Raw genomic sequence first — 22,562 nt, 5'->3', positions numbered from 1 at the left:
TGGTAGGATTTTTGATGCAATCTGTGATATGGTTAGTAGGATCTATGTTCCTTTAATGCCCTCTAAAAGTCCTATGTGCTGCTCTCCCATCCTCTTCCTGTCCCCTCTTAGTCATTCAGCTCACAACTCAGTACCCTGGATGGGGCAAGAAAGAAATGGGCTTCTTTGGCAGCATCCTGTACTGCTAGGAAGGCCAGGTACCCACTCACATGCTCCCTTTTCCCTGCAGAAGAAATCACGGGCAAGAAGGCCCTCTCTTGTCACTGAGCTCTGTCACCTTGGAGAAGGGGCAACATGAGTAAAATCACACCGTTCCTCTTACCCTCTCCAATGCATTCAAACATGTATTATTTTTGCTCCAACAACATGCTGGAACTTCTCCACTGGACTTCTGGACTTCCCTCAAGGCTCACTCGTCTGTGGGTGATTATCTAAGACAGTGTTCTCCAGAGGATCCAGACTGCAGCTGAGAGGGGCTGGAGCCATCTAATAGGTCACTGCAGGGTCCACAGACACGACTGAGATCTGTCTGCCTAATACCCAATACATAGGTGAGCAAAACTCCTCCCAGGTCCCTTGGCATAGGGTGCTGGATCCCACAGCCCTGACAAAGGCACTTTTGTCTGTGGTTGGATGCCAGATTGTTGTGGAGGCGGGTATACAAAGGAGGATGCCATCTTGCTGATATGCCACCTCCCTTTTTAATACCAAGATATTATTGCACTAAAGTGGCTGTAGAGATATAATCTGTGGGCAGTTGCTGGTGACGCTGAGGCAGATGAGGGGAAAATAAGTGATCTATATTATCCAGAGCTTCTCACACGCCCTGAGAAGAATTTAATTTGTGGCAGTTTTCCAGGGAGACAGTCTTGGAAAATAAACATTGGGCATCAGGTCTGGCCCTGTACCATTTAACTTATTCTTGTACTCTTAATGAAAGCAGAAGGCAAAGGAACAATCCAGTTTTCTTTTATAAAAATTTCTATTTAACACTGAATGAGGCTAAAGGTTAACATATTTTTCAGAGCTCAATCTTATCATATTCATAGTTGCAGGCTACAAAGATAAAAACTCTCACGCTAACTGAAGTTCTCCCCATCTCTAAGAACAGAAATATCTTACTTTTTCGATGAAGAAACTCTGCAACCAAAGCTGCTACATGGACATAACACATTGCGGCCTGAAAAAGGATGACAAATAAAGAACCGTCAGACTGTGCTCCAGGAGTTTGCAGGGCTGTGTTTAGAACAAAGCCTTAAGAAGTCACCTCTGAGAAATCTCCATTTTTTATATGAATCTTGGCCATGCTATCAAGCCAGGTTTTCCTGAGCTCTGGGGTGCTTGCATAGGACTTGGCCAAGCTATACTGGAGATCAATCAGCATTTCAGGGTCTTTCTCATGCTCCTTCATCTGAGCAGTGGCCATAAGAACGGTACGGATTCTCTTGGTCAAGTCTTTGACTTCTGTGGGAAAAGCAGTTGCCTAATTTCAAAATAAACAAAAAAAGACATGTTTATCAGTACCACTGATATGCTCTAAGCCTCAACATCTAATCCTAAGAATAACATACAACTTTTACCCCTTGTTACAGTTATTGGTATTTGGTTCTTGGTTCTTGGTATGCCTAAAGAGTTTTAAAGTAGTTCTTTTAAAAATATCCAACTAGCTCAGGCTTCAAGGGCACTGAACTTGATGGCAGTATATTCGTAATACATAAGAGCATGGACTCAGAAGCCAGACTGTCTGACTTTGGACCCGAGCTCCACTATTGTGACGTCTACAGCCATGAGGGTAATTTGAATTTGCTATTATAGTGTAATTTTAGTTACAACAACAACTAAAAACTGACAGCTTACCTTGCAGCAGGTAGTGGCCTAGGTGCTTTACATGTTTTAAATTTTACAACAACCTTATGAATTAAGTACTATTATAATTCATTTCACCAGTGGGAAAACTGAGGCACACAGCTTGGCCAAGGTGTCGCAGTTATAAGTGATAGAGACAGGATTTACACCCCAGGTGTTTGGCTCCAGAGCTAGTGATCTGAGTCACCCTTCCATACTGACAAGCATACCTGTCCCACCTACTGACTACCACATACACTAAGGTGAAAACCATACTGCAAAAATTTCCAATTATGCAAGTAAAAATTTATGAATCACAGAATGTTCTGAAGAGTTTAAAGAGATCATTGACCTCTCTCAGTGTTGTTTTTGTCCACAAAAACATGAAGTTCGTTTCCTCTTTATCCTGGGCACTATTTAAAAAGTCCTATCACTCCCTATTAACTAGAATAATCACAATTATTTGTAGGATTCAAAGATGAGTAAGGGACAGTGGAGGAGGGTACAGCTCAGTGGTAGAGTGTGTGCTTAGCATGCACAAGGTCCTGGGTTCAATCCCTAGTACCTCCATTAAAAAATTAAAAAAAAAAAAAGATGAGTAAGGGACAGGTACAGAGGTTAGGGAGCTTTTCAATGTGAATGTAACCAAATGTGGAGAAAATCATTTTTAAGTGCCTTCTTTAAAGATCTCTTTAAAAACAAATTATATACATGAAGTCCCTTCTTATATATTAATAGAGATTCCATTTACTGGGGGAAAGGCATACCTTGTTGTAATAGGGTTTACTGGTAATGACTGCCCTACTAGAATACAATTAAGTCATTTCAGAAATGAGTCATGAAAAGGAGGCAGGTATAGCTCAGCAGTAGAGTGTGTGCTTGGCATGCATGAGATCCTGTGCTCAATCCCCAGTACATCCAATAAAAATAAACCTAATTACCTCCCCCCTCAAAATAAAAAGAAATAAAATAAAATAATAATAATAAAATAGTTGGACCAAAAAAAAAAACCGAAAATGAGTCATGAAGATTTCCTATCAAGGAGGGCTAAAACAGACCCCATTTACTTTGAAAAAGTTGCTAATCCAGCTTTTATATAACATGGAATTGAAGATGGTAACAACTGGTAAAATAAACATTTAGGGTATGAGTAAAAGGTCCTAAATGACATGAGTTGTTTCTGTGCTCGTGGGATTAGTTGGAGCATATACTGATCTCCTGAGGAACCAGAATAACTGGCTGAAAAGCAAACTTTCCCAGCCTGAGAACGCTGGCACTACTCGGTGTTTTTTTCAGTCTAAGCAACATTCCTATGGGAATATTTTTTGGTACATAGATTTGACACGTCCCAAGCATCAAGTATGCTGTGACTGTGAGCTTTTTTTCCAGATTTTACACAAATTGTCAAATTATGCTGAAAGATGACCTTTCCCAAGAATGGGGATGATTCCTCTGGGAGGAAAAGTTTTCTATCAGCAAAGGATTCTTCTTCCCTTGTACACACGCATCACTGAAGATCAGAACCTGCTCTCCATGCAACAAAACAACAAATGAATTTTTACAATGTTATAGGTTTTAAGCATATAGGTGGGAAAGAGGACTGGTGGTCAGGGTCTTGGTGGTCAGGGTCTTGGGCTTAGCCTCAGCCAGCTGGTGCCTAAGAACCACAGCCTTAGACTTGGGTTTGCCAATAAGTATCTCTGGCAAGCCCCAGTCAGTTAACAGATGATTCTTGAAACTCAGAAAATCATCAAATAATGAATCCCGTCTGTGCCACTGGGCCATTCCTCATTGCTGGCAAGTGAGATTTTGTGAAATTTCCAACTCAATGCTTAATTAACCAGTCTCATAAAATGGTAACAACCGTTACGAAAGGACTCATTTCTTTTCGGAGCAAGTTTAAAAATCAAGCCCAGAAGAAAATTCAGATCCTATCAGTAACAACTATGTATATACACAGTACAGTCATCCATCCATCCCTTCAACTAAAACTGAGTATCTGCTGTGTAGCAGGCAGTGTTCTAGGTGCTCAAGGTACCGCGGTGGACAAGACAAAGCCTTGACTCATGAAGTTCACATTCTATAGATGCCATACTAGATAAACGCTGTGAATCCCATGAACTCTAAGGAGTATAAACTTCCCGGACAGTAAAGGAGGTTCTGATTTATTACTTGAAGTGAGAACATACCTTCATAGGTCTGTCACTATTTGCGAAGTTATTGATAATGAATAAAGACTCCTGAAATCTTGATCCTCCACTTAGTGCTACGTCAGCTATCAGTTGGCTTACAGCAATGATTATCTGTGGGAAGAAGCAAACACTGTTTTTCAAATGTCTTTTGAACAAAGGCTGCTCATTTGCATCATTGTTTAAACCCATAGGCACTCATCTAAACTGCTTCTTTTAAGGGTTCTACCTAGCTCCATCATAATGTATTTTCTGCATACATGAGGGGTTTTAATTCTCTACTGAAAGAGCAACTTCCAAGGTTTCCAATTTCAAATTTTACTGGCATTTTTCTTGATTAGATATGAAAAACTTTTCAAAGCTTTTGGCACAGCTAGGTCTAAAACTATTTTAATAGTGAACTGAAACAAGGGTGGTCAGGTCTCTACTTTCAGTATGCTTGCTGGGTCGTAGCTATGGCAAAGTTGGGAATAAATGAGATTTTTTGATGGTATCTCAGTCCTTTTCTCTAGTCCATTTTCAGCATGCTGGACTTCCAACTCCAGCGCCTCAGCTCCCTTCTTTGTTTCTGACTAGGGCCTACTTAGTTTAGATATCAGTATATGTAATGGCCTTTGATGGTGTTTTGTAATCTCTCCGGCTCCCTTAGATGAATGCCTGTATAATTCACGCTAAATTGTTAATGGCTGGAAGCTTTACCCCTGATCCTGAGAAACAAGATACCGTAGGAACTAGGAGTGCATGCTCTTGAGTCAAACTGCCCTAGATTCAAATCTTGACTTTATCAACTATTCACTGGCTTTGGGAAAGTTATTTAACTGTCCTGTGCCTCATTTTTCTCATTTGCAATATGAGGATGATAACATTATCTGCTTTATAGAGCTGTTAGGAGCATTAAAGAGATCATAATCATAATACTACTACTTAACCATGGCTCTAAGTCTGCACATTTATTAATGCATTTATATTTGAATAAAGGACTTGGGAGAACTGATGTTTTAATCTAGAAGAATGGACCCTAATGGGGAATTTCAGACAGACTAGCACACTAACTGAAGGAATGGTTTGGGGGAAGGTTGTAGTCAAGTGACACCTCACATAAAAGCAAATATTAAAAGCCCTAACATATAATGCTGGCCCTAGTATCCAAAAGTAACTATACAGAAGATTTTTCTAGGAAGAATATACTTCTATCAGAGTTTCACATTACTGATGACATTTCTGAAAAGCTGCTTATGGCTGTTTCCCCATTTATAACCCAATAGGACAGACCACGGCAGTGAACATAGAAATATGACCAAGGATTTCCCATATTACGAAGAGGGCTACTGAGCCAAGAAGTCCAAACTGTAGTTTAGTTCAGAGCTGTTCCATCAAATAAGCAAAAAAATATGGAGACACTGAATAGCAACTACCACATACCAAGTGTCAATTACGTGCTAGGCATTTTGTTCCTGGCACTACACATACTTTATTTTTAACCTTCGTGATAACCCTGCAAGCTGAAACATACTTGGCCTCATTTTACAGATGACGTAAATAGTTAAGACGGATTGAGTAACTTGCCTAGGGTAAGCAGCTGAGCTATGATTTAAGCCCAGGTAGGAGCGATTCTAAAGTCCATGTTTTCCACTAAAGCCTTGAGACTTCTGTCATTTTTTTTTGTTACTAACAGGGCATGCTGGAACATGAAAAAATAAGTGTTTTGTCTGTCACTTAATCATCTCATTTAATCCTCACAACAACCCTATGAAGTGGGTATTTACCATTATTTTACAGATGAAGCAACTGAAGCACTGAGAGACTAAGGAAGTCACTTGCTAAGGTCACACCGCGTGTAATAGTCCTGGAATCTGAATCTATGCTCTTAACATCTATGCTCCAGAGCAGTGCTGTCCAATAGAAATATCATGTGAACCACATATGTAATTTTAAATTGCCCAGTAGCCACATTAAAAAGTAAAAAGACATGTGAATTTTCATACATTTTATTTAACCCAATATATCCAAAATATCATTTCAACATACAGTCAATACAAAACAATTGAGATATTTTACTTTTTTTGTACTTAACCTTCAAAAGCCAATGTGTATTCTATATTTACAGCACATCTGAATTCAGACTAGCCATATTTCAAGTGCTAAATGGCCACATGTGGCTAAGAGCTGTTGTATTGGATTGGACAGCTCAAGATCTTGAGGCAGAGGCTAAAGATTGAATAGAAGAAAGCAGAGGAGTTTTGGTTTCACACTGACCTGTAGATGTGTCCTCAAAAAGGTTTTCCTTTTGGTATACTCAAAGTTGTTTCTCATCAGAAGATACAGAAGTGCAGATGCTTCATTCCTGGTGGAGCTAATCTTCGATGTGCAGCACTTTAAAACCTCATAGCAAAATGCAGCACACATGTTTACCCTTCCTTTGAAAAAGGCTGAGGGAAACTAAGGAACAGGGAAATCATAAACAAGGATCTGAAAACCCAATCATAAAAGTCAATCAACTATCAAGTGCCTACTCTATTCTCAACTACAACTATGCTGGGTGCTCTGAGGATACAAAATTAACATAAGACTAGGGCTCTGCTCTAGAGAACCCAAACTAGTTACAAACATAAAGACTAGCGTGTAGCAATGACAGAACAATTCCAGTCACTATACAAGCCTCTACAAAAATGTCAGGTACTGACTAAAACTGCCACAGATCCAAGAAGAGCTCATGGAGGTCTGGAAAAGAAGGTAAGTAGGTTCTCGGTAATATGTATTGGATTAACGACTGGCTGAAATGCTGAATAATTAACAGGTCTCAATTTGGGCCTTAAGAATGGGAAGGACAATCTACATTACTTTTTTGCTTTATATTTAAATAGTTCCTTATGTTATGAACTTCCAAATGCTGAGAACATTACAGCAGGAATCCATTCAGCAAATAAGGTTAATCTTTTAATAAAATGGGGTATCGATGAAGTGTACACACACAAACATAAACCTGTGCATCCCTTACTCATAAATGCTGGTGTTTAAAATACATTTGGGCACAGAAAAAGAACATACAAGTGACTATTTAATCTTCAAAACAGGCAAGTGGCTGCTACTTTGAGAACGTATTCTGCTTTGTGGAAGATAAACTGTAAGATCGGCTTATTACAATCTCCTATGTTTACATGTCTAGACAAACACGTAGAAGCTGCTTCAAGGTCCACAATGGATGTTTTTCTGGGAGTGTGAAGCTAGAGGGCCACTCTTTCTAAATGACTTCTCAGAAATATTGAATTTAAACCCATATTATACAGGAATCTAACTTCTTTTTACCACCTCAACACCGATGCAATGCTATGCAGATGATGAACATTTAGTGATTGTTTTCTGATTGGCAATTGAGAAATCTCATCAATAGTTTCTCCAGATTAAACCAAATCTTGTTGGGCAAGATAGTCTAGTATGAAAACAAAGGTGTAAGGGAGGGCATAGCTGTCATGTGGTTAATCCACTATAAGTCTTCTACCTACATCACTTCTGTGAGTGGGCAATGACCTCATAATTGCCAATTCCAATGGACTTCCTTTCCAGCTTATCTTATTAGACCATTCTGTACCTCAGAATAATGCTGAAACTCTTTTCTACTGGCTTCCATGATATCCTTCTTTCTTGCCTTCCCTCCTACTTCTGTAACTGTTCCCTCTCATCTCCTCTACAGATTCCTCTTCCTACCCCTTCCTTGCGGTTTTTCTCCAACATACTGCTCTTGATACTCTTATTGTTCTTCCTCTACACACTCTCTAGGGGAAATTAAACCACTCCCATGGCATCAGCTACCACTGGTATGCTGATGATCTCCCTAATTCACTAGTTCCAGCTAAACTGGGCCTTTCAGGTCCTGGAATTTCAGGATCGATCCCAGCTTCAGGCCTTTGCGTATGCGTGTCCTTCCTAGAATATTCTTACTCGAGCTTTGCAAATCGTGGGCCTCTTTTCACATTTCAGGTCTCATTTTAAAAGTGACAAACCTGTGTAAAGTAAGGCAACTCCCACAAATCATTATTCTCTATCTCAGCACCTTGGTTCCTTCCTAGAAGTTGTTACAATTACTATTTTATTTACTTGTTGGTTTTTTGTCACCCCCTCCCACCCTATTAGACTAAAAACTTCATGAGGGCAGAGAATATGCTTATGTATACTTTTTAAAGAGATTTCCCCTACTCTCCCCCACCCGCACCAATTCTCTCTTAATAACAATCTAATTATGTTGCTTCCATGCTCCCTGGTACCTAAAAGATGAAATCTAACTCCTAAGATGAGTACACAATCATCTGGTCCCCAATGACCTCTTCAGTCTTATCTCTTGCTGAGTTCGTACTAAATCACAACTTCACCGCTGCAAAGAAACTTACGCTAAATTAGAATGTTTCCCCTCTTTTCTCCTGTTCATCCTCAGGTCTCTGTATAGACTTCTTTTATGCTAATGCTATTCGTGGTTGTGCGTGAATGTGTATGTATCTTTGTGTGTGTTTCCCTCTACTAACAATAAGCTCTCAGACTGTATCCCTGAGCCAGTGTCTAATACCAGTAAGTATCTCCCCAGTACCTGTTTGTTAAATGAATTATTTGAGTCACTTTCCCTTAGTTTCTTGTAACATGCTTGTACTGAATTCAGTTTTCCATTTCTTTATTCACAGAATTGTATTAAAGAATGGAAATTTAAAAATCAATCTTCAAATCCACCTAATTTCTGTATCGATTAAACACAATAAGTTGCCATACAAATAATGATGACAAAAAAAAGTTTTCCATGCTTAGCTATCCTATTACACAAATCAATTCACTGAATTTCTGTGTCTCATTGGAGTTACACATACCAGAGTGGAGGCCTAGACTGTGCCTTTCCTTAATTTTAACTCCATCTTGGTTTGTGGTACTTTTTATTATGGTCAAAGGCTACTAAAAACAAACCAGAAATAAATCTGTGCTATCCATTTCAGTCATATTTATTCCTAAAACCCTAGTCTGAAGTTTTAGTTTAGATGAGGTAAATGGCCTGAAAATTTAGAGCCCACAGATACAATCAGTATTGAAAGGAAGGATTCATTCATTTGAACATGTATTGAGTGCCTACCATCTGCAGGATACCATACAAAGCCCTGGGGTTATAAAACTTGGTCTCTGCTTTCAAAGCGCTTACACAGGAGAGCATTCACAGCTTGTATAGCTTCAGCATGATAATACTTCAAAAGAAGCAAAAGAGAAGAAAAACTGGCAAAGTTGGTCATTTTAAGATGACACTCGTCAAAGGAGCCTACTGAAAAAGAAAAGGAATGACGAGACAAAATAAAAAGCACATGTTGTTTTTAGGGACTTCATGGTCAGGCCCTCGTTATGTGTCTTGCTGTTCTGTATTTATATTTACAAAGGCAGTATGATTGTTTCATTATCTGAGGCTTGTATAAGTTGTCACAGTGATCCTTGTTCCTCTTTCCTTCTTGTCTTGAAGCAAGGCCAATAGCAGCTACAAAGCTTTTTTTCCTTACCTTACTAATGAAAGCTCTCAGTGAGGCAAAGACATGTTTCAGTGACACTTCAGATTGCCCATTTTTAAGGAAAGCAAGATGGATATCAAATACTTTTTTCATTAACGGGTTGTGGCCATCATTATTCAACAGTTGGCTCTACAAAACATAAAAAAATTTTTTGCAGAAATAGTTTATGATGCTCACCCTAGAATGAGAGAACAGACTTTACCAATACTTGTTTATGAAACCACTGCTTGAAAGTTGCAGAAAAATTAAAAGTTTAACATAATCTAAAAACACATGTGCCATCTTTCAACTCGGAAATCTCAAAATACTATATAAACTACATCTATACTTAATTCTACCATTTTAAATGAAAAAAGTTCTTTTTCCAGTATAACCCAGTAAATACAAAATGAGTATGGGAAGAGTACTTTCTATTATCCTAACCAAACGGCGTCTCAATCAAGAAATCAGTAAATTAAAAATGAATACAAGGTAACCAGCCTTTGTATTTCTCCAAAGGAAACTAAGTAACACAAGAATTAAGGAAAATATCAATTCTGCTTTAAAAGTCTGTTATCTAATTTGCTTTTACTTTTTATTTTTTATTGCAGTATAGTTGATTTACAACATTGCGCTCGTTTCTGATGTACAGCATAGTGATTCAGCTATACATATATATTGTTTTTCATATCCTTTTTCATCATAGGTTATTACAAGCTATTGGATATTGTTCCCTGTGCTCTCCAGTGGGACCTTGTTGTTTATCGATTCTGTATCTAGTAGTTTGTATCTGCTAATCCCAGACTCCCAATTTATCCCCACTTTTCCCCTTTAGTAACCATAAATTTGTTTTCGATGTCTGTGAGTCTGTTTCTGTTTTGTATCTAATTTGCTTTTAAAAGTATGTTTAGTATAAGATATGTTTAGCCACTGGTGACAAATTAACCCCCTATAAGTAGAGATAATAACAGGTATCACAATTGAACAGACTATGTAAATTGTTTAAATGTTCCTTGCAAAGAGAGATATAAGAGAAACAACAAATTGTAGAGAAATATCTATTGGTTTGTGAACCTTTTTTAAAAAAAATGACTGGTTAACATTTCCAGCCCTACTCTATTCCTCAAGAAACTAATTAGCAGGTTACAACTTGGCCAAAAATAACAACAAAAAACCAAAACAATATGCAAAGTTGTGACAGATCTAATGGTAACAATGACAGCTAGAAACGCTGAATGGTGTTAGATCTTTCCGGCTCTTTAACTTAGTTTTCTTCTGAGCATGGTGTAGTGGTTAGAAGCATGGACTCCTATAGTAACTGGCCTAGATCTGAATCCAATTCTGCAACTAACCACCTATGTGACGTTAACTTCCCCGTCAGCCTCAGTTTCCTCATTTTAAAATGGGAAAAATAACAGTATCTATACCACACAGCTAGTATGAGGATTCAAAGTGAGTTCATGTTTGTATTTTGAAGTTTATTGAGGTATAATTTACATAACACAAAATCTACCTATTTTGAGTATATGATTCAATTACTTTTAATAAATTTACAGCATTGTGCAACCATCACAACCCAATTTTAGAGCATTCCCATCACCTCAAAAAGATCCTTGGTGCCTATTTGCAGTCACTCTCCTTTTCCACCTCCAGTCCCACAATATAAAAGTGAGTTAATATTTCTAAAGCACTTAAGATAGTGCCTGACATCTACCAAGAGATGTATCTGTTAAATAAATAAAAATCTGAATAGGAGGAAGGAATACAATGCAAATCTTGAGACCAAGTGTCCTTCTTACTTACTGGCACAATAAAAAATGTATCTGGGTTGCATTGTAACCAGAACGAACTTAATACTTCATAAAGGGATGCTGCAGCCAATTTCTTATGAGTATCTAATTCAGTTTTCCCTTATAAGCCTCTTTGAAAAGCACAGGCCAGGTTTCCATAGTAAATCTGGAGGGCTGAAGCAATTAACTGAATTACTTAGAGAAAGGGAAAGAAAAGAAAAAAATTATCTGTAGAACTCAGATGAAAAGCCAACAAGTGTTTTCACTTTTGAGTTCTCCCACTAGTGTTACCTTACATGATAGTTATTATAGTTTTTACTTTGCAGTCTTACATCCATTATCTCTTTTTACTCCTTCAACAATCCCACAAGATAAGTGCTTTTAATTTCTTCTTATTTTGTTTTAAACCTAGCAATGATGATTTGTACTGAGAGGCAAACAGCTGAGAAAAACCACGAAGCACCTGACAAGGGAAGGCAGCCAGCCAGCCTGCCTGGACACCATCTAGCCTGACAAGACACCTCATCATAACGGGTGTTTGGACAAACTGATTCAATCATAATTTAGGCTAAAAATTCCTGGATATTTTCATTCAAGTGTGAAAGAAGGGGGACGGTTCAGCTCAGTGGTAGAGCACGTGCTTAGCATGCACAAGGTCCTGGGTTCAATCCCCAATACCTCCATTAAAGAAAACACAAATAAAAATAATCCTAATTGCCCCCCAAAAAAAGTGTGAAAGAAAACTGTTCTTAAACATGAAAATAAAAGAGAAGGGAAATTAAGAGCAAAATAGTCCAATCCCCTCATTTTATGGATGTGGCATGCGAGTCTCGGTGATCTCCCAAGGTCACACAGGAGCCAGATTCGCTCCGCCATCCAAGTTTCCTGACTGCTCGTTGGGGTCTTTTATACTCCACTAGGCTTCCTCTGACTAGTTAATTTTTGTGTAATATTTTCTTGGCAGTGATACCAACTAAATTCTAACTCTTCATTTTTACCTTGAAGCACTGGGTGAAAAACGATATGGTGTCTAGTACTGTTAGGGAAACTTCAGTAGCAGTATTGCCTTCAAGAAGTGCCTGATGGAAAATGTCTGCTTCCGTTGTTGCCGAACCTGGGATGCAAAAAAGGAAATTAAAGCAGCCCAACACAGAGATTCATGTAACAGTCCTGGATGATTTTCTTCCCCGAAGACTCAGACAGAGACAAGCAAGAAGAAAGCCGGCTCTCAATACCTGCAGACCTAGTGAGTTTCACTGTGTTTATTCCTTAATCAAATATGGTCTGGGTTAATCAGGTCCACTGACTTTTACTTCAGCTTTGTATCAACAACTCTACAACACATAATTAGATGCCCACTTCTTTGGGGACAAGATTTCAGTGATGAACTAGGGGTGATGTAACCAAGAAATAACACAGAAGGCATTTTAGGCTGTGCTAATTATGTGTGCAAAAATGAGAAACTCATAGAAATGCAACTACATTACACACAGTGATGCCCTATGGCCAGATGTTTTCAGTGATGCCAATGATATGAGACTTGTTTGTAAAGCAGAAGGAAAACAGAGGGAGGGTATATACCTCAGTGGTAGAGTGCATGCCTACCATGTACAAGGTCCTGGGTCCAATCCCCAGTACCTCCATTAAAAAAATTAAATAAATAAACCTAATTACTCCCTCCCACCCCCCCAAAAAGAAGGAAAACAAAGCACCTGGGCCAACTGAAGGACGTAAGTTCATTATATTTTGTACAAGTGATAACAGCAAAGCTGAAAGCTGTTAAGACTTGCATTTTTTAAAAAAAGGTCTTGAGTCTATTAGCTCAGGATCTATCTGCTCAAGACATTTGTTTTTAATATTAGTCTTTATTGCAAAGCCAGTTCTGCTGGCTGCCTTTTCTGCAACCTCCAGAGGACTGTATGGAAATGAAAGTTTTCTCACTCTTCGACTTTGTATTAATATTTGCTTTTCAGAGGCTTGCTTCCATCTATATAACCCTCTAGTTCCTCCTTGTCCTATTCAACTTGTCAATACTTCAGCCTGTGTGAAACACACCTCTGTCAAAATAGTATTTACAGTTCTTTGATTTCTGCGGTCAGCTCAGCATGGGTACTCCCTTAATATCACTGAATGAACAATAGTAATTCTAAACAAATATTATGTATCTTATTATATTAAGATGCCATTATTTGCATTAAAGTAGGAATAAAGGGTATCCAATGTAAAATAAGAACAATAACTCAATGGGAAAATTTAATTTCCTCCATACTGAACTAAGAAAAAAGCCCCACCATTACCTAAAACTGCTGAAAAGTCCATGCATATTTCATTCCATATTCACATAAGCTGAAATGACTGTACATAAACAGACAGAGGTATGCAAATATATGTATGTGAAATCATTTCCAATCGAATTTATGATTTAAGCCAATATTTCTTTAAGGTTAAATGGCATTACATGTCTGTTTCAAGTGGGTTCCCTACACACATTTTCACTTACTGTGATTAAGTGTAAATGAACTTTCCAGGCTACTAAGATGCTGAAGCCGGGCCTGCATTATTCCTGATCTGTTTCGAAGAGCTGGCATGGTTTGTGATTTTCGGTCTATTCCAAAGTGTTTTGACAGCCAGGCATCATGCACCCTAAAATAGATGTTAAAATTAAAAATGGAGTACTCCAATAATATATCTCGATGTTAGATTTTTAAAACTAATAAATGACTAGGTTTCCACAGAAACACAGTACAATGTTCAATATTCTACCAACTATTACTTTAACTTAAATGAGGCATCACTGGAAACTTATAAGCTATTTGAAATAGCTTATACTACAAGAATATAAGTAAGAAATGTAGGGAGAGTTTCTTACCTCCCTCCTCCTCAAAAGTATCAGAGGAAAGTGGACAACACTCCAATAAGATTCAGTCTTTTCTCAGGAGGTAAGGAAGGGCAAGAGTCAGAGAAAACAGTGAGAGGGATACTCAGAGTTGAAATGAGGCGAGGAGAATTTCTGGAGTTAGATGTTCAGAAATGAGTGCCTATCTAATCTGTTTGAGGACTGGAGTTAAACTTGGATCAGAAATTTTTACTCTACGAACATATCAATTGCTAGAATTTGCACATTTTTCTTTGTTTTCCTTTCATTTTAAGGTTCCATCAAAAATGACAGCCAGGTAATACAGGAACTAAGGAAGAAAAAGAGTGTTTGTTTATGCTCTAGTAAACAGAGAGGGAGGGCCTGCAGAATCTGCGAGGTTAAGACTCATGGTGATAGTTACCATGTCAGTTCCAAACCAGTTCCCAGTGCTGGGAAAAGACAGTGGAAATCATCGCCTGAATTATTAGGATGTCCCAGAGACTCAGCAATAACCCCATCCAAACTGCCTCTTTAGTTTTTGGACGTGTCATGGGATTTAACTTAAAAAAAGAATTCTATTTGAGTTCCTTTATTTAATGAGTAACTCTACCCCTGAAATATATCTTACTGAAGTAAGCAAACAATCTTTTTCTTAGGGTCCCTCAAATGTTTTCTTAAGTATTTATTTCACTAAGACTTACACAACAAAAAGAAGAAATAGATAATATATAATGCATGTCCTAATCACTGTTGGGGATTTCTATTTACCTTAGGAACTGAGGAGAGTATTGATAGCTTGTAGATAAAAGTACAGACCTTACAGTTGGCCTCACTTTAAGGTTTCCTGCCTTCCCCTGGATCTAGCCCTTTCTCACATCTTTCAGAAGAGACAAGCATCTGTACTAGGATTAGAACAGAAACTCTGCATATCAGTCTAGCCATTACCCTTTAGAAAACTTTTAAAAATGTATCTGTTCACATTAGTTTAATTTCAACTCTGAGTTGAGACACATTAAATAAATCATCAGTATCTTAATGTTAACTCAAAATGAATAATCTAGATTTTACATGGCATGATTAAGACTGCCCTCTGTTGGAAGAGAAGGGAAAAAGTGGAAATTGCAGTGCTATGGCAATTACCTTGCTATGTTTCTTTTCCCCATATATCTAAAGTGAAATAAACACACTCTAGAAAGAAAAACAATAGTATGTTAGTAAGATATCACCATAATTTGCATTTTAACAAGTAACATTTGAAAACTCATGTGTTACAAAGAATGGCCTATTTAAAATCATATTAAAATAATGTATGTTTTGGTATACAAAAATAAATATACAAATACCTAATGCCATATTATATATATATATATTAATGCCATATTATATATCTCTACATTTATTTGCTACAATTACATCATCTCTCAAAAGCCCCATGTCTTCAATATACAATTCTAACGACATATTTTTTAAAAACCTGTCAATGCAAATCATCCTTTGTGCTCTATAATGTATGATAGCAAAGGTCTCTAGTAGAGTCATTAACACCTAAAAAGGTTCTTTAGCCCTAAAAATTGGTGCAATTGCTATGTTCTTATAATGGCATTAAAATACTTTCTAGTATTGGAAATCTCAAACAAAAGTAGGGAGAATACCAAACTAGACCCCACATACCCAGCACCCACCAGCTTCAACAATGACCAGTTCATGGCCATTCTTCCTTAACCTCTACCCTGAACAACCCCACTGCTCTCTATCTCCTGTCTTTTTTGAAGTAAATCCCCAACATCACATATTTTTATTAGTAAATATTTCAATATAATTAAATTTTTTTAAAAAATCTTAACTGCTGTTTTGTTTGCTGACATTTACTGCAAATTTTTGAAAGACTACTAAATTTTTATGCATTGATTATCCTCTGTGTTTTGGCATACATGCACATACAATATCATATATGTGTATTATTTATTTAAAAATTTCTTACACTTCATTTTTTCTTTTAGCTTTCAATAATGATGTAAAAATAGCTCAGCATACAATATAGGACAACTTCCCATCTTCACCTAGGAAAAAGACTAGATTTTTACCCCAAGTGCCTTGGAATGGAGAATATATATATATACATACATATATATGCATTTCTGAAGTGGGTAGAATTATTCAGCTGTACATAAGAGTACAAATTCTAAATTCCAGTCATTTAAGCTGCTCCATTAAGCCAGCATCTGCTCTAAATGAATGATTTAGGACAGCTGATGCCACTTCTAGTTTTCCGGATCACAAAAAGACTCCTGATGGTCTGTAAAGATGGTCTATTATTAGCTAGAGCTTTCTATAATATCACAAGTATTTCATCTCTATGTTTTTATTCTACCTCTGTGTGAAGACCCTGTATGTCAGCGTCTCAAACTATCAAAATAGTTTAACATTTCCTACATTATTAGCAAATAAGCTGTTGAAAACAGTAAAAAGGTAACATTTTATTATGTATAAAAATTAAGCTGCCTCAAATAAAGGGAGCTTATGAAAATAAGTTAATATAACTTACTCTAGAAGTATGAGAATGTTTATGAGCTCCTGAGGAGATACTTTATTCCAGTAAGTTAACAGTGTATCTGAAAATGGAATAAATAGTGTTAGATTTTGAAATAATTTCAGCAAATAGCATAGTGAACTCCAAAGTACCAGTAACTTAGCTTCAACAGCCATCAACTCACAGCCAATTGTGTCTCATCTATATCCTCCCGTCCCATCTCATCTCATCTCACTGTCCAATACACACACTATATTCTTCTGAATTAATTCCAAATAGATCATTTAACCTGTAATTATTTCAACCTCAACAATTATTTTTATTTATTTTGTAAACGTTCTTTTGTGTGGCTTATCCCAATCTTCATATCATCCCTGAAGACAGACGAAGGGAAGCAGACTTGGGGTTTTTAGTGAACTTCCTAAAATTTTAAGCAAGATGGTGCGTTTATGTGCATTTTTCCAAAAGGAGGGTCAAACACCTTTGCCTGCTACTCAAAGGGTTCTGTGAACCAAAAAGTTTTAGAACTTTAAACTTTAGAGGACAAGATATAACTTTTTTTCTTTGCCTTTGGATTATAAACTCTGAAGTCCTGGTAACAAGAAAACACACACACACATTCATGGAACAACTACTTCAGATCTAAAAGTCCCTTAAATCTATCACATATACTTCTCTTCCGAATTGTTCCTTTTTTTTCTTTTCTTTTTTACTTCCAACCCACTCATTGAGATTCTTTTTAAAAGGAGAAGATTGCCCCTACTTAACTTTCCATTCTTTTTTTATCCTATTCAGATATACCTAACGGTGTCAGCAGATCCTCTTCTAAATTAAAAAAGCTAGTAGGGATGGCAAGCGTAAGCAAAAGCAATGACGTAACTGCCAGCCCAGCCAGAGCCTCTGAAGATAGGGATGGACCACTAAGCAATGTGGGCTAAACGGAGGGGTGACAGGGGTGAGGAGTGTGCGGGTTTTAACTTCACTTCCAATTTACTCAAGACCACGAGTATTGATAGTTTCAAGAATTATAAAATATTAACCATCAGTAATAAAGATGCTAAAATAGGGTCAAATTAGATTTGTTTCCAAAATAAAACGAGCAGTGACTTCCGGTCTCCCCCCACCCACGCGCGCCTTTAAGTGCCTTTCAGCTCAGAGGGGTGGGGCTCCCCCATAAGTCACTGCGGTTTCTGGCTCCTCGTCACAGAGAGGCTTGAAGGCGCCATCTTCACTCTCTCACAAGCCGCCTCGTCCCACCAAAAGGAGGCTCCTGCCTCCTTTCTGCCCTCAAACCGGGCCCTTCTGTCCGTCCTCGAGGCATCCTCAAGCCACCCCCGTGCCCTCCCTGGGCCCTAAAGCCACTTCGCAGGTCTATCAAAGCCGTGAAGTCCCATCCGAGGCCCAGCCCTAGTCAGGAGCCCTTCCGCCATTTTGTCGGCAGCGGCCATCTCCAGCGTTTCCCAGTCTCAGTCAAGAAAACAAGATGCAGGCAGGGAATGTGGGTGGAGGTGACAAGGGAAATGGCAGGAGGTCTTCGGCAAGAGATAAAATGCAGGTTAGCGTCTGTGATATGTCTTCTGACAATTTTAAAAAAACCTGGCTGACGCTGAAAGAGCTCCACGACAAAGAGCTACTCCGTCTACAGGGGAAACTAACCAGTTTGAGGAAAGAGCGATTGGCAGATGGAAGGCGGACGGGCTCCACAGCCAAAATTAAAGAGTTGACGGAGCAACAGAAAGTACTGAATACCACTATCACTGACCTGCGAGATCAGTTAAAGGCCAAAAGATGTGACCGCTGTTCAATGAATGAAACGTACAGGAATACGCTACAGCAAGAATTTTATGATATTCAACAACGAAATATGAAGTTCATTGCCGAGCTCACTGCAGAAAGGAATAAATTAAGAGAAGAAAATAAACAGCTTTCTGCAAGACTAAAAGTAAACCAGAAACAGTATCTTCGCCCTTCTTTTTCCGACAGTGACGATGATTTCATTTCTTGCACTCAAAAGAGCATACCAGTTTTTTCCGTCAGGGAGCCTACGCCAGGCACTCAGGTGCATCTGCCTGTCAAACTGATAAAGCGTTCAAATACTGAACAGATGAAATCTGGAGGAAAAAAGGAACATCAACAAAGTTCAAAGTTTCCAAATCCATTTTATAGTCAAGATCTCTTTGAGATGCCAGACACCCCTTTGGAGAAGATTTCCTCTAACAACAGTAAGCCTACCACAGGAAGCAGTGCCAACCAGAAGTCATCTGCAGACCTTCCTTTAACACCTACACTTAGCCCTCAAAAGGGGTATGGACTTCAAGGTGACTCAAATCTTTCTGATGACAGGCTTGGCCAGCCCCAAAGAAAACCGATCTCCACACAGAAGACCTCCTCACAAAAGTACGGAACTCAGATTGACTTCTCTTGGAGCCTCTCCAGTATTTCTACAGGAGAAAATCCACCTTCTCAAGCAATATCTGCAACTTCAGAGGAAAATAAGCCTGATTATAAGAGAATTTCATTTCCTCCTTTTACCCAGAGAAAGGAAAATCTCCCTTTAAATATATTTCCTTTTGACTATACTGTAAGATCTGGTGGGAAAAGAAGGTCGATTGGTATGGGTCGTTACAGCATTGGGTTTTCCGTGAGAGACAGCTGTAGCCAGACACCTTCCAATGAACAGTCGACTTTGAAGATGACTACTAATGAATCTACAGGAGCAGGGCATGGTGCTGATAAGCCACAAGGTGAGACCCAGACTTTCGTTTTGGGGTCTGCAATAAAGAGAAAGGCCAGGATTCAGTCAGAAAGAAGAGGGAAGTAGCTTTCCCTCATCCTCTCTTAAGGAGACTGCTTTTCTTTTACAAGAGGACAGTCTTCCTGTGAACTCAGACTGTGTAACCTATCACCCCTGACTCTGATTCCACTTCTCAGAATAGAATAAACAAGGCAATAAGACCTAAAATAAGTTTGGCAAATGACTATGACTTTGAGATTGCGAATTATTCCCAGTTAATAAATTCAGCTACAAATAGAGGAGGAAACTCATTCTTCAGAATCTCTCTACTTCCGTATAAAAGTGTAGAAATAGAGGTCTACCATCTTTGTGTTGAAATTAATTTGCTACTGTTTATGGACCAACAAAAAGGCCAAAACCAGAAAGCCAAAAGACCTTAAGGCTCTAGACTGTAAGAGTTAAACATTTAAATGTACATAGAGTAATGAAAATGAAATATTTACTGGGCTTGACAAGGTAACTAGAATAAGTGCATTGAGAAGGATCCAAAAGCAGATGTTTTTCAAAATAAAATGAATATGACTTTACAGATACCATACAGCAGGATGATATTTACAAAAGATAGAGATGACGCAGACTTTATACTAGTTATTAAAAATGTGCTTTTAAAAATCAAAGCACAATAACAGAATAAAGAAAAACCTAACTTTAAATATTTAGCAAGCAAGGTCAACATTTACAAGAGGAGGAGCTATGAAGTTCTCAAGAAATAAAGCAGTTATGGTTCTACCCATGACATTAAAAAAAAGCAACCAGTGGCTTGTCACTGGTTATCACAGCATATGGTATGTGGGAATGTGTGTGTGCATGTGCACGTGCATGTGCACTGGGGTGGAGGAGGGGAGAACTAGTCAGCAATGCATCTCCCTCTCCTCCTTCCCTTCTCTCTCCTGACCACCGCCCCTCAACCCTCCTTCTTATTTTCCCTGGGCTGTGGTGGTATTCAACTACTTTTTTCTTTTCAGTTTTTTTTTTCATGTGCTTCTTGGGCCTTTAAAAAAAAACTATTGAGTGAATTCATATGCTGTAAAACTTGCCCATTTAAATAGTGCACAATACAGTAGTTTATGGTATATTCAAAGAGTTGTAAAACCATCACCACAGTTTTAGAATATTTTCATCACCCTAAAAAAAACCCATACATATTAGTAGTCACTTTCTACATTCCCCTACTCTTCACCTTGTGGGGAGACAAAAACAGGGAGCTGCGGCTGTAGTTGTTAACTGATCCTCATCTTCTGGAATGAAATACCACCAGGGTTGAAAATGATCTTCCTTTACTGATTTCTTTCTCAAAACATGGAGGCTCACCACATAGCCTCAATATAATCTTTGACTTTTACTCTAAATCATACATTCTTAGAACTTGAAGATTCTAGTTATTTAAAGCTGTTTTATTAATGTACTTTAGAATTGACCATGCATATCTAGCTTTTAATTTGTTTCAGTGTCTCTAGCTAACTGTCAACTTCTTTTATGATTTTGTATATATATATTTTATTGAAGTATAATTAGTTTACAGTGTGTCAGTTTCTGGTATATAGCACAATACTTAGTCATATAGGAATATACATATATTCTTTTCACTATAATTTAGAAAAGATTGAATATGGTTTCCTGTACTATAGGGTATAAACTTATTGTTTTATTAGTATTTGCAAATCTTGAACTCCCAATTTACCCCTTCCCACCCCTTTTCTTTTAAGGTTTTATATCTTGCATTATTACCAATTTTTTTAAATATTTACTAAAACAAAATAAAAAATAGAAAAATAGAAAATAAGTAAAATATAACTATTAGGATGATCAGAACCCAGGTGCTTTTATGTTCTTCATTCCTACATACATTTTTTTCAGCAAACACTGAGAAAAGGAAGAAAGGGAAGGGAATTGTATAAATAAATGTAGTACTGAGAATCAGATAACCTTGTGATTTTACTTCCAGAGGACATGGAGTTTATGAAAATGCTTTGGTTATATTCTATCATATAAGGTAAAGAGGAAATGGTAATACTAGTAAATAATACAATCAATACACAAAGGAAGAAAGAACAGAGCCGAAGAAAGAACAGAGCCGGAGAAAGAACCCGACACCATACAAAGCCGTACAGTGGTACTGTAAAGATCACAAGAGCAGTCCTTGCCCTCAAAGAACCCTTCCTGTCTTTTTGTTTGCTTTTGGTTTTCCAAATCCTGGGTCAAATAAAAGCTAAAGAATTAAATATGACTTCTGATTATTTTTATTTCCTTCTGTTTACATTGGTCATTTAATGTGTTATATGCTCTGCAGGAAAAAACGTTTAGCACTTCTAAAACTACTGCCTCATTTGAGAAACCAATTTTTAACGTTTAAAAAAATTATTTCAAAAATCAAACCTGTATGACTGAAAGGTACCTATCTGAAGTTAAAAGGCAGGAACATTCTAAAGCCAGAGTTTTCAAAGTTCTCTTTCTAATGTGTATGTGTTCTACATGCAGATGATGGTCAAATATTTATTGCATGAACCTGTGAACCTGTGAGGGTGAAGTAGAGTCCATGGTTAATATGCTGGTAACTCACCTTCAGAAATCATTTTTACTATATACAAATAGCACATCAAGAGGCTTCTGATTTCATATTGATCCAATCGGTTATACTGGGATACACTACTCCTTGTAGAACTCTGTCGGGTCTGTAATATAAAGACAGGACTTTGTGAAACAATGTTGATACTATAGTTTCCCATAACCTTTAACTCAATAACTATTTTAATCATTAGTCTTGTTTGGGAATATTCTAAGCATAAATCCAAATTTTGTATTACACGTGGAAGGCCAGTGGGCTGAATCTTCATTGCTACTGCGCCTAGTAAGACCACTGGAAATTACTTTGCAGTCTTCGTCAAGATACAGCCATGAATATATAGTGTATGTTTCATTCCCATAGGTCCTGTGTTTTAGTAGGAAAAATTTTAAATAATCTTATGTGGCTATTCCAGGAAAAACAGCTTTTACGTTAAGGAGGAACTTAACAAAGGTATGTGGAAGCATGAGAAACTTTAAACTATTTA

The 22,562-nt window shown here is 37.7% G+C and overlaps 2 protein-coding genes across 4 annotated transcripts in view; one reads left to right on the top strand and one right to left on the bottom strand.

Annotated features, from left to right (window-relative positions):
* DOCK11 (dedicator of cytokinesis 11) overlaps positions 1–22,562 on the bottom strand; it is a 173,304-nt gene that overhangs the window by 30,391 nt on the left and 120,351 nt on the right. For all 3 annotated transcript variants that reach the window (XM_072956720.1, XM_072956722.1, XM_072956721.1), the window contains 10 exons: positions 22,073–22,184; positions 16,734–16,800; positions 15,329–15,376; positions 13,832–13,974; positions 12,330–12,445; positions 9,554–9,691; positions 6,291–6,473; positions 4,035–4,148; positions 1,268–1,483; positions 1,123–1,180 (listed from right to left, as the gene is read on the bottom strand). In XM_072956720.1, the coding sequence (XP_072812821.1) occupies positions 1,123–1,180; positions 1,268–1,483; positions 4,035–4,148; positions 6,291–6,473; positions 9,554–9,691; positions 12,330–12,445; positions 13,832–13,974; positions 15,329–15,376; positions 16,734–16,800; positions 22,073–22,184 (1,195 nt within the window). The remainder of the gene's footprint in view (positions 1–1,122; positions 1,181–1,267; positions 1,484–4,034; positions 4,149–6,290; positions 6,474–9,553; positions 9,692–12,329; positions 12,446–13,831; positions 13,975–15,328; positions 15,377–16,733; positions 16,801–22,072; positions 22,185–22,562) is intronic.
* LOC140692045 (uncharacterized) lies at positions 17,946–21,734 on the top strand. Its single transcript, XM_072956723.1, has 2 exons — positions 17,946–19,462; positions 21,458–21,734. Exons 1-2 carry the CDS (start codon positions 18,202–18,204, stop codon positions 21,502–21,504), a joined length of 1,308 nt encoding a protein of 435 aa, XP_072812824.1. The 5' UTR covers positions 17,946–18,201; the 3' UTR covers positions 21,505–21,734.

The sequence above is a fragment of the Vicugna pacos genome, chromosome X, assembly GCF_048564905.1.
Source record: "Vicugna pacos chromosome X, VicPac4, whole genome shotgun sequence".
NCBI classification, from domain to species: domain Eukaryota; kingdom Metazoa; phylum Chordata; class Mammalia; order Artiodactyla; family Camelidae; genus Vicugna; species Vicugna pacos.
This window is presented reverse-complemented; position numbering and strand designations above follow the sequence as displayed.

Excerpts from the sequence above, each read along its gene's own strand:
- LOC140692045 (XM_072956723.1), top strand. The coding sequence starts at position 18,202 with ATGCAGGCAGGGAATGTGGGTGGAGGTGACAAGGGAAATGGCAGGAGG. Across the intron at positions 19,463-21,457 it reads TGGTGCTGATAAGCCACAAG|AGGACATGGAGTTTATGAAA; the intron begins GTGAGACCCAGA and ends TTTTACTTCCAG.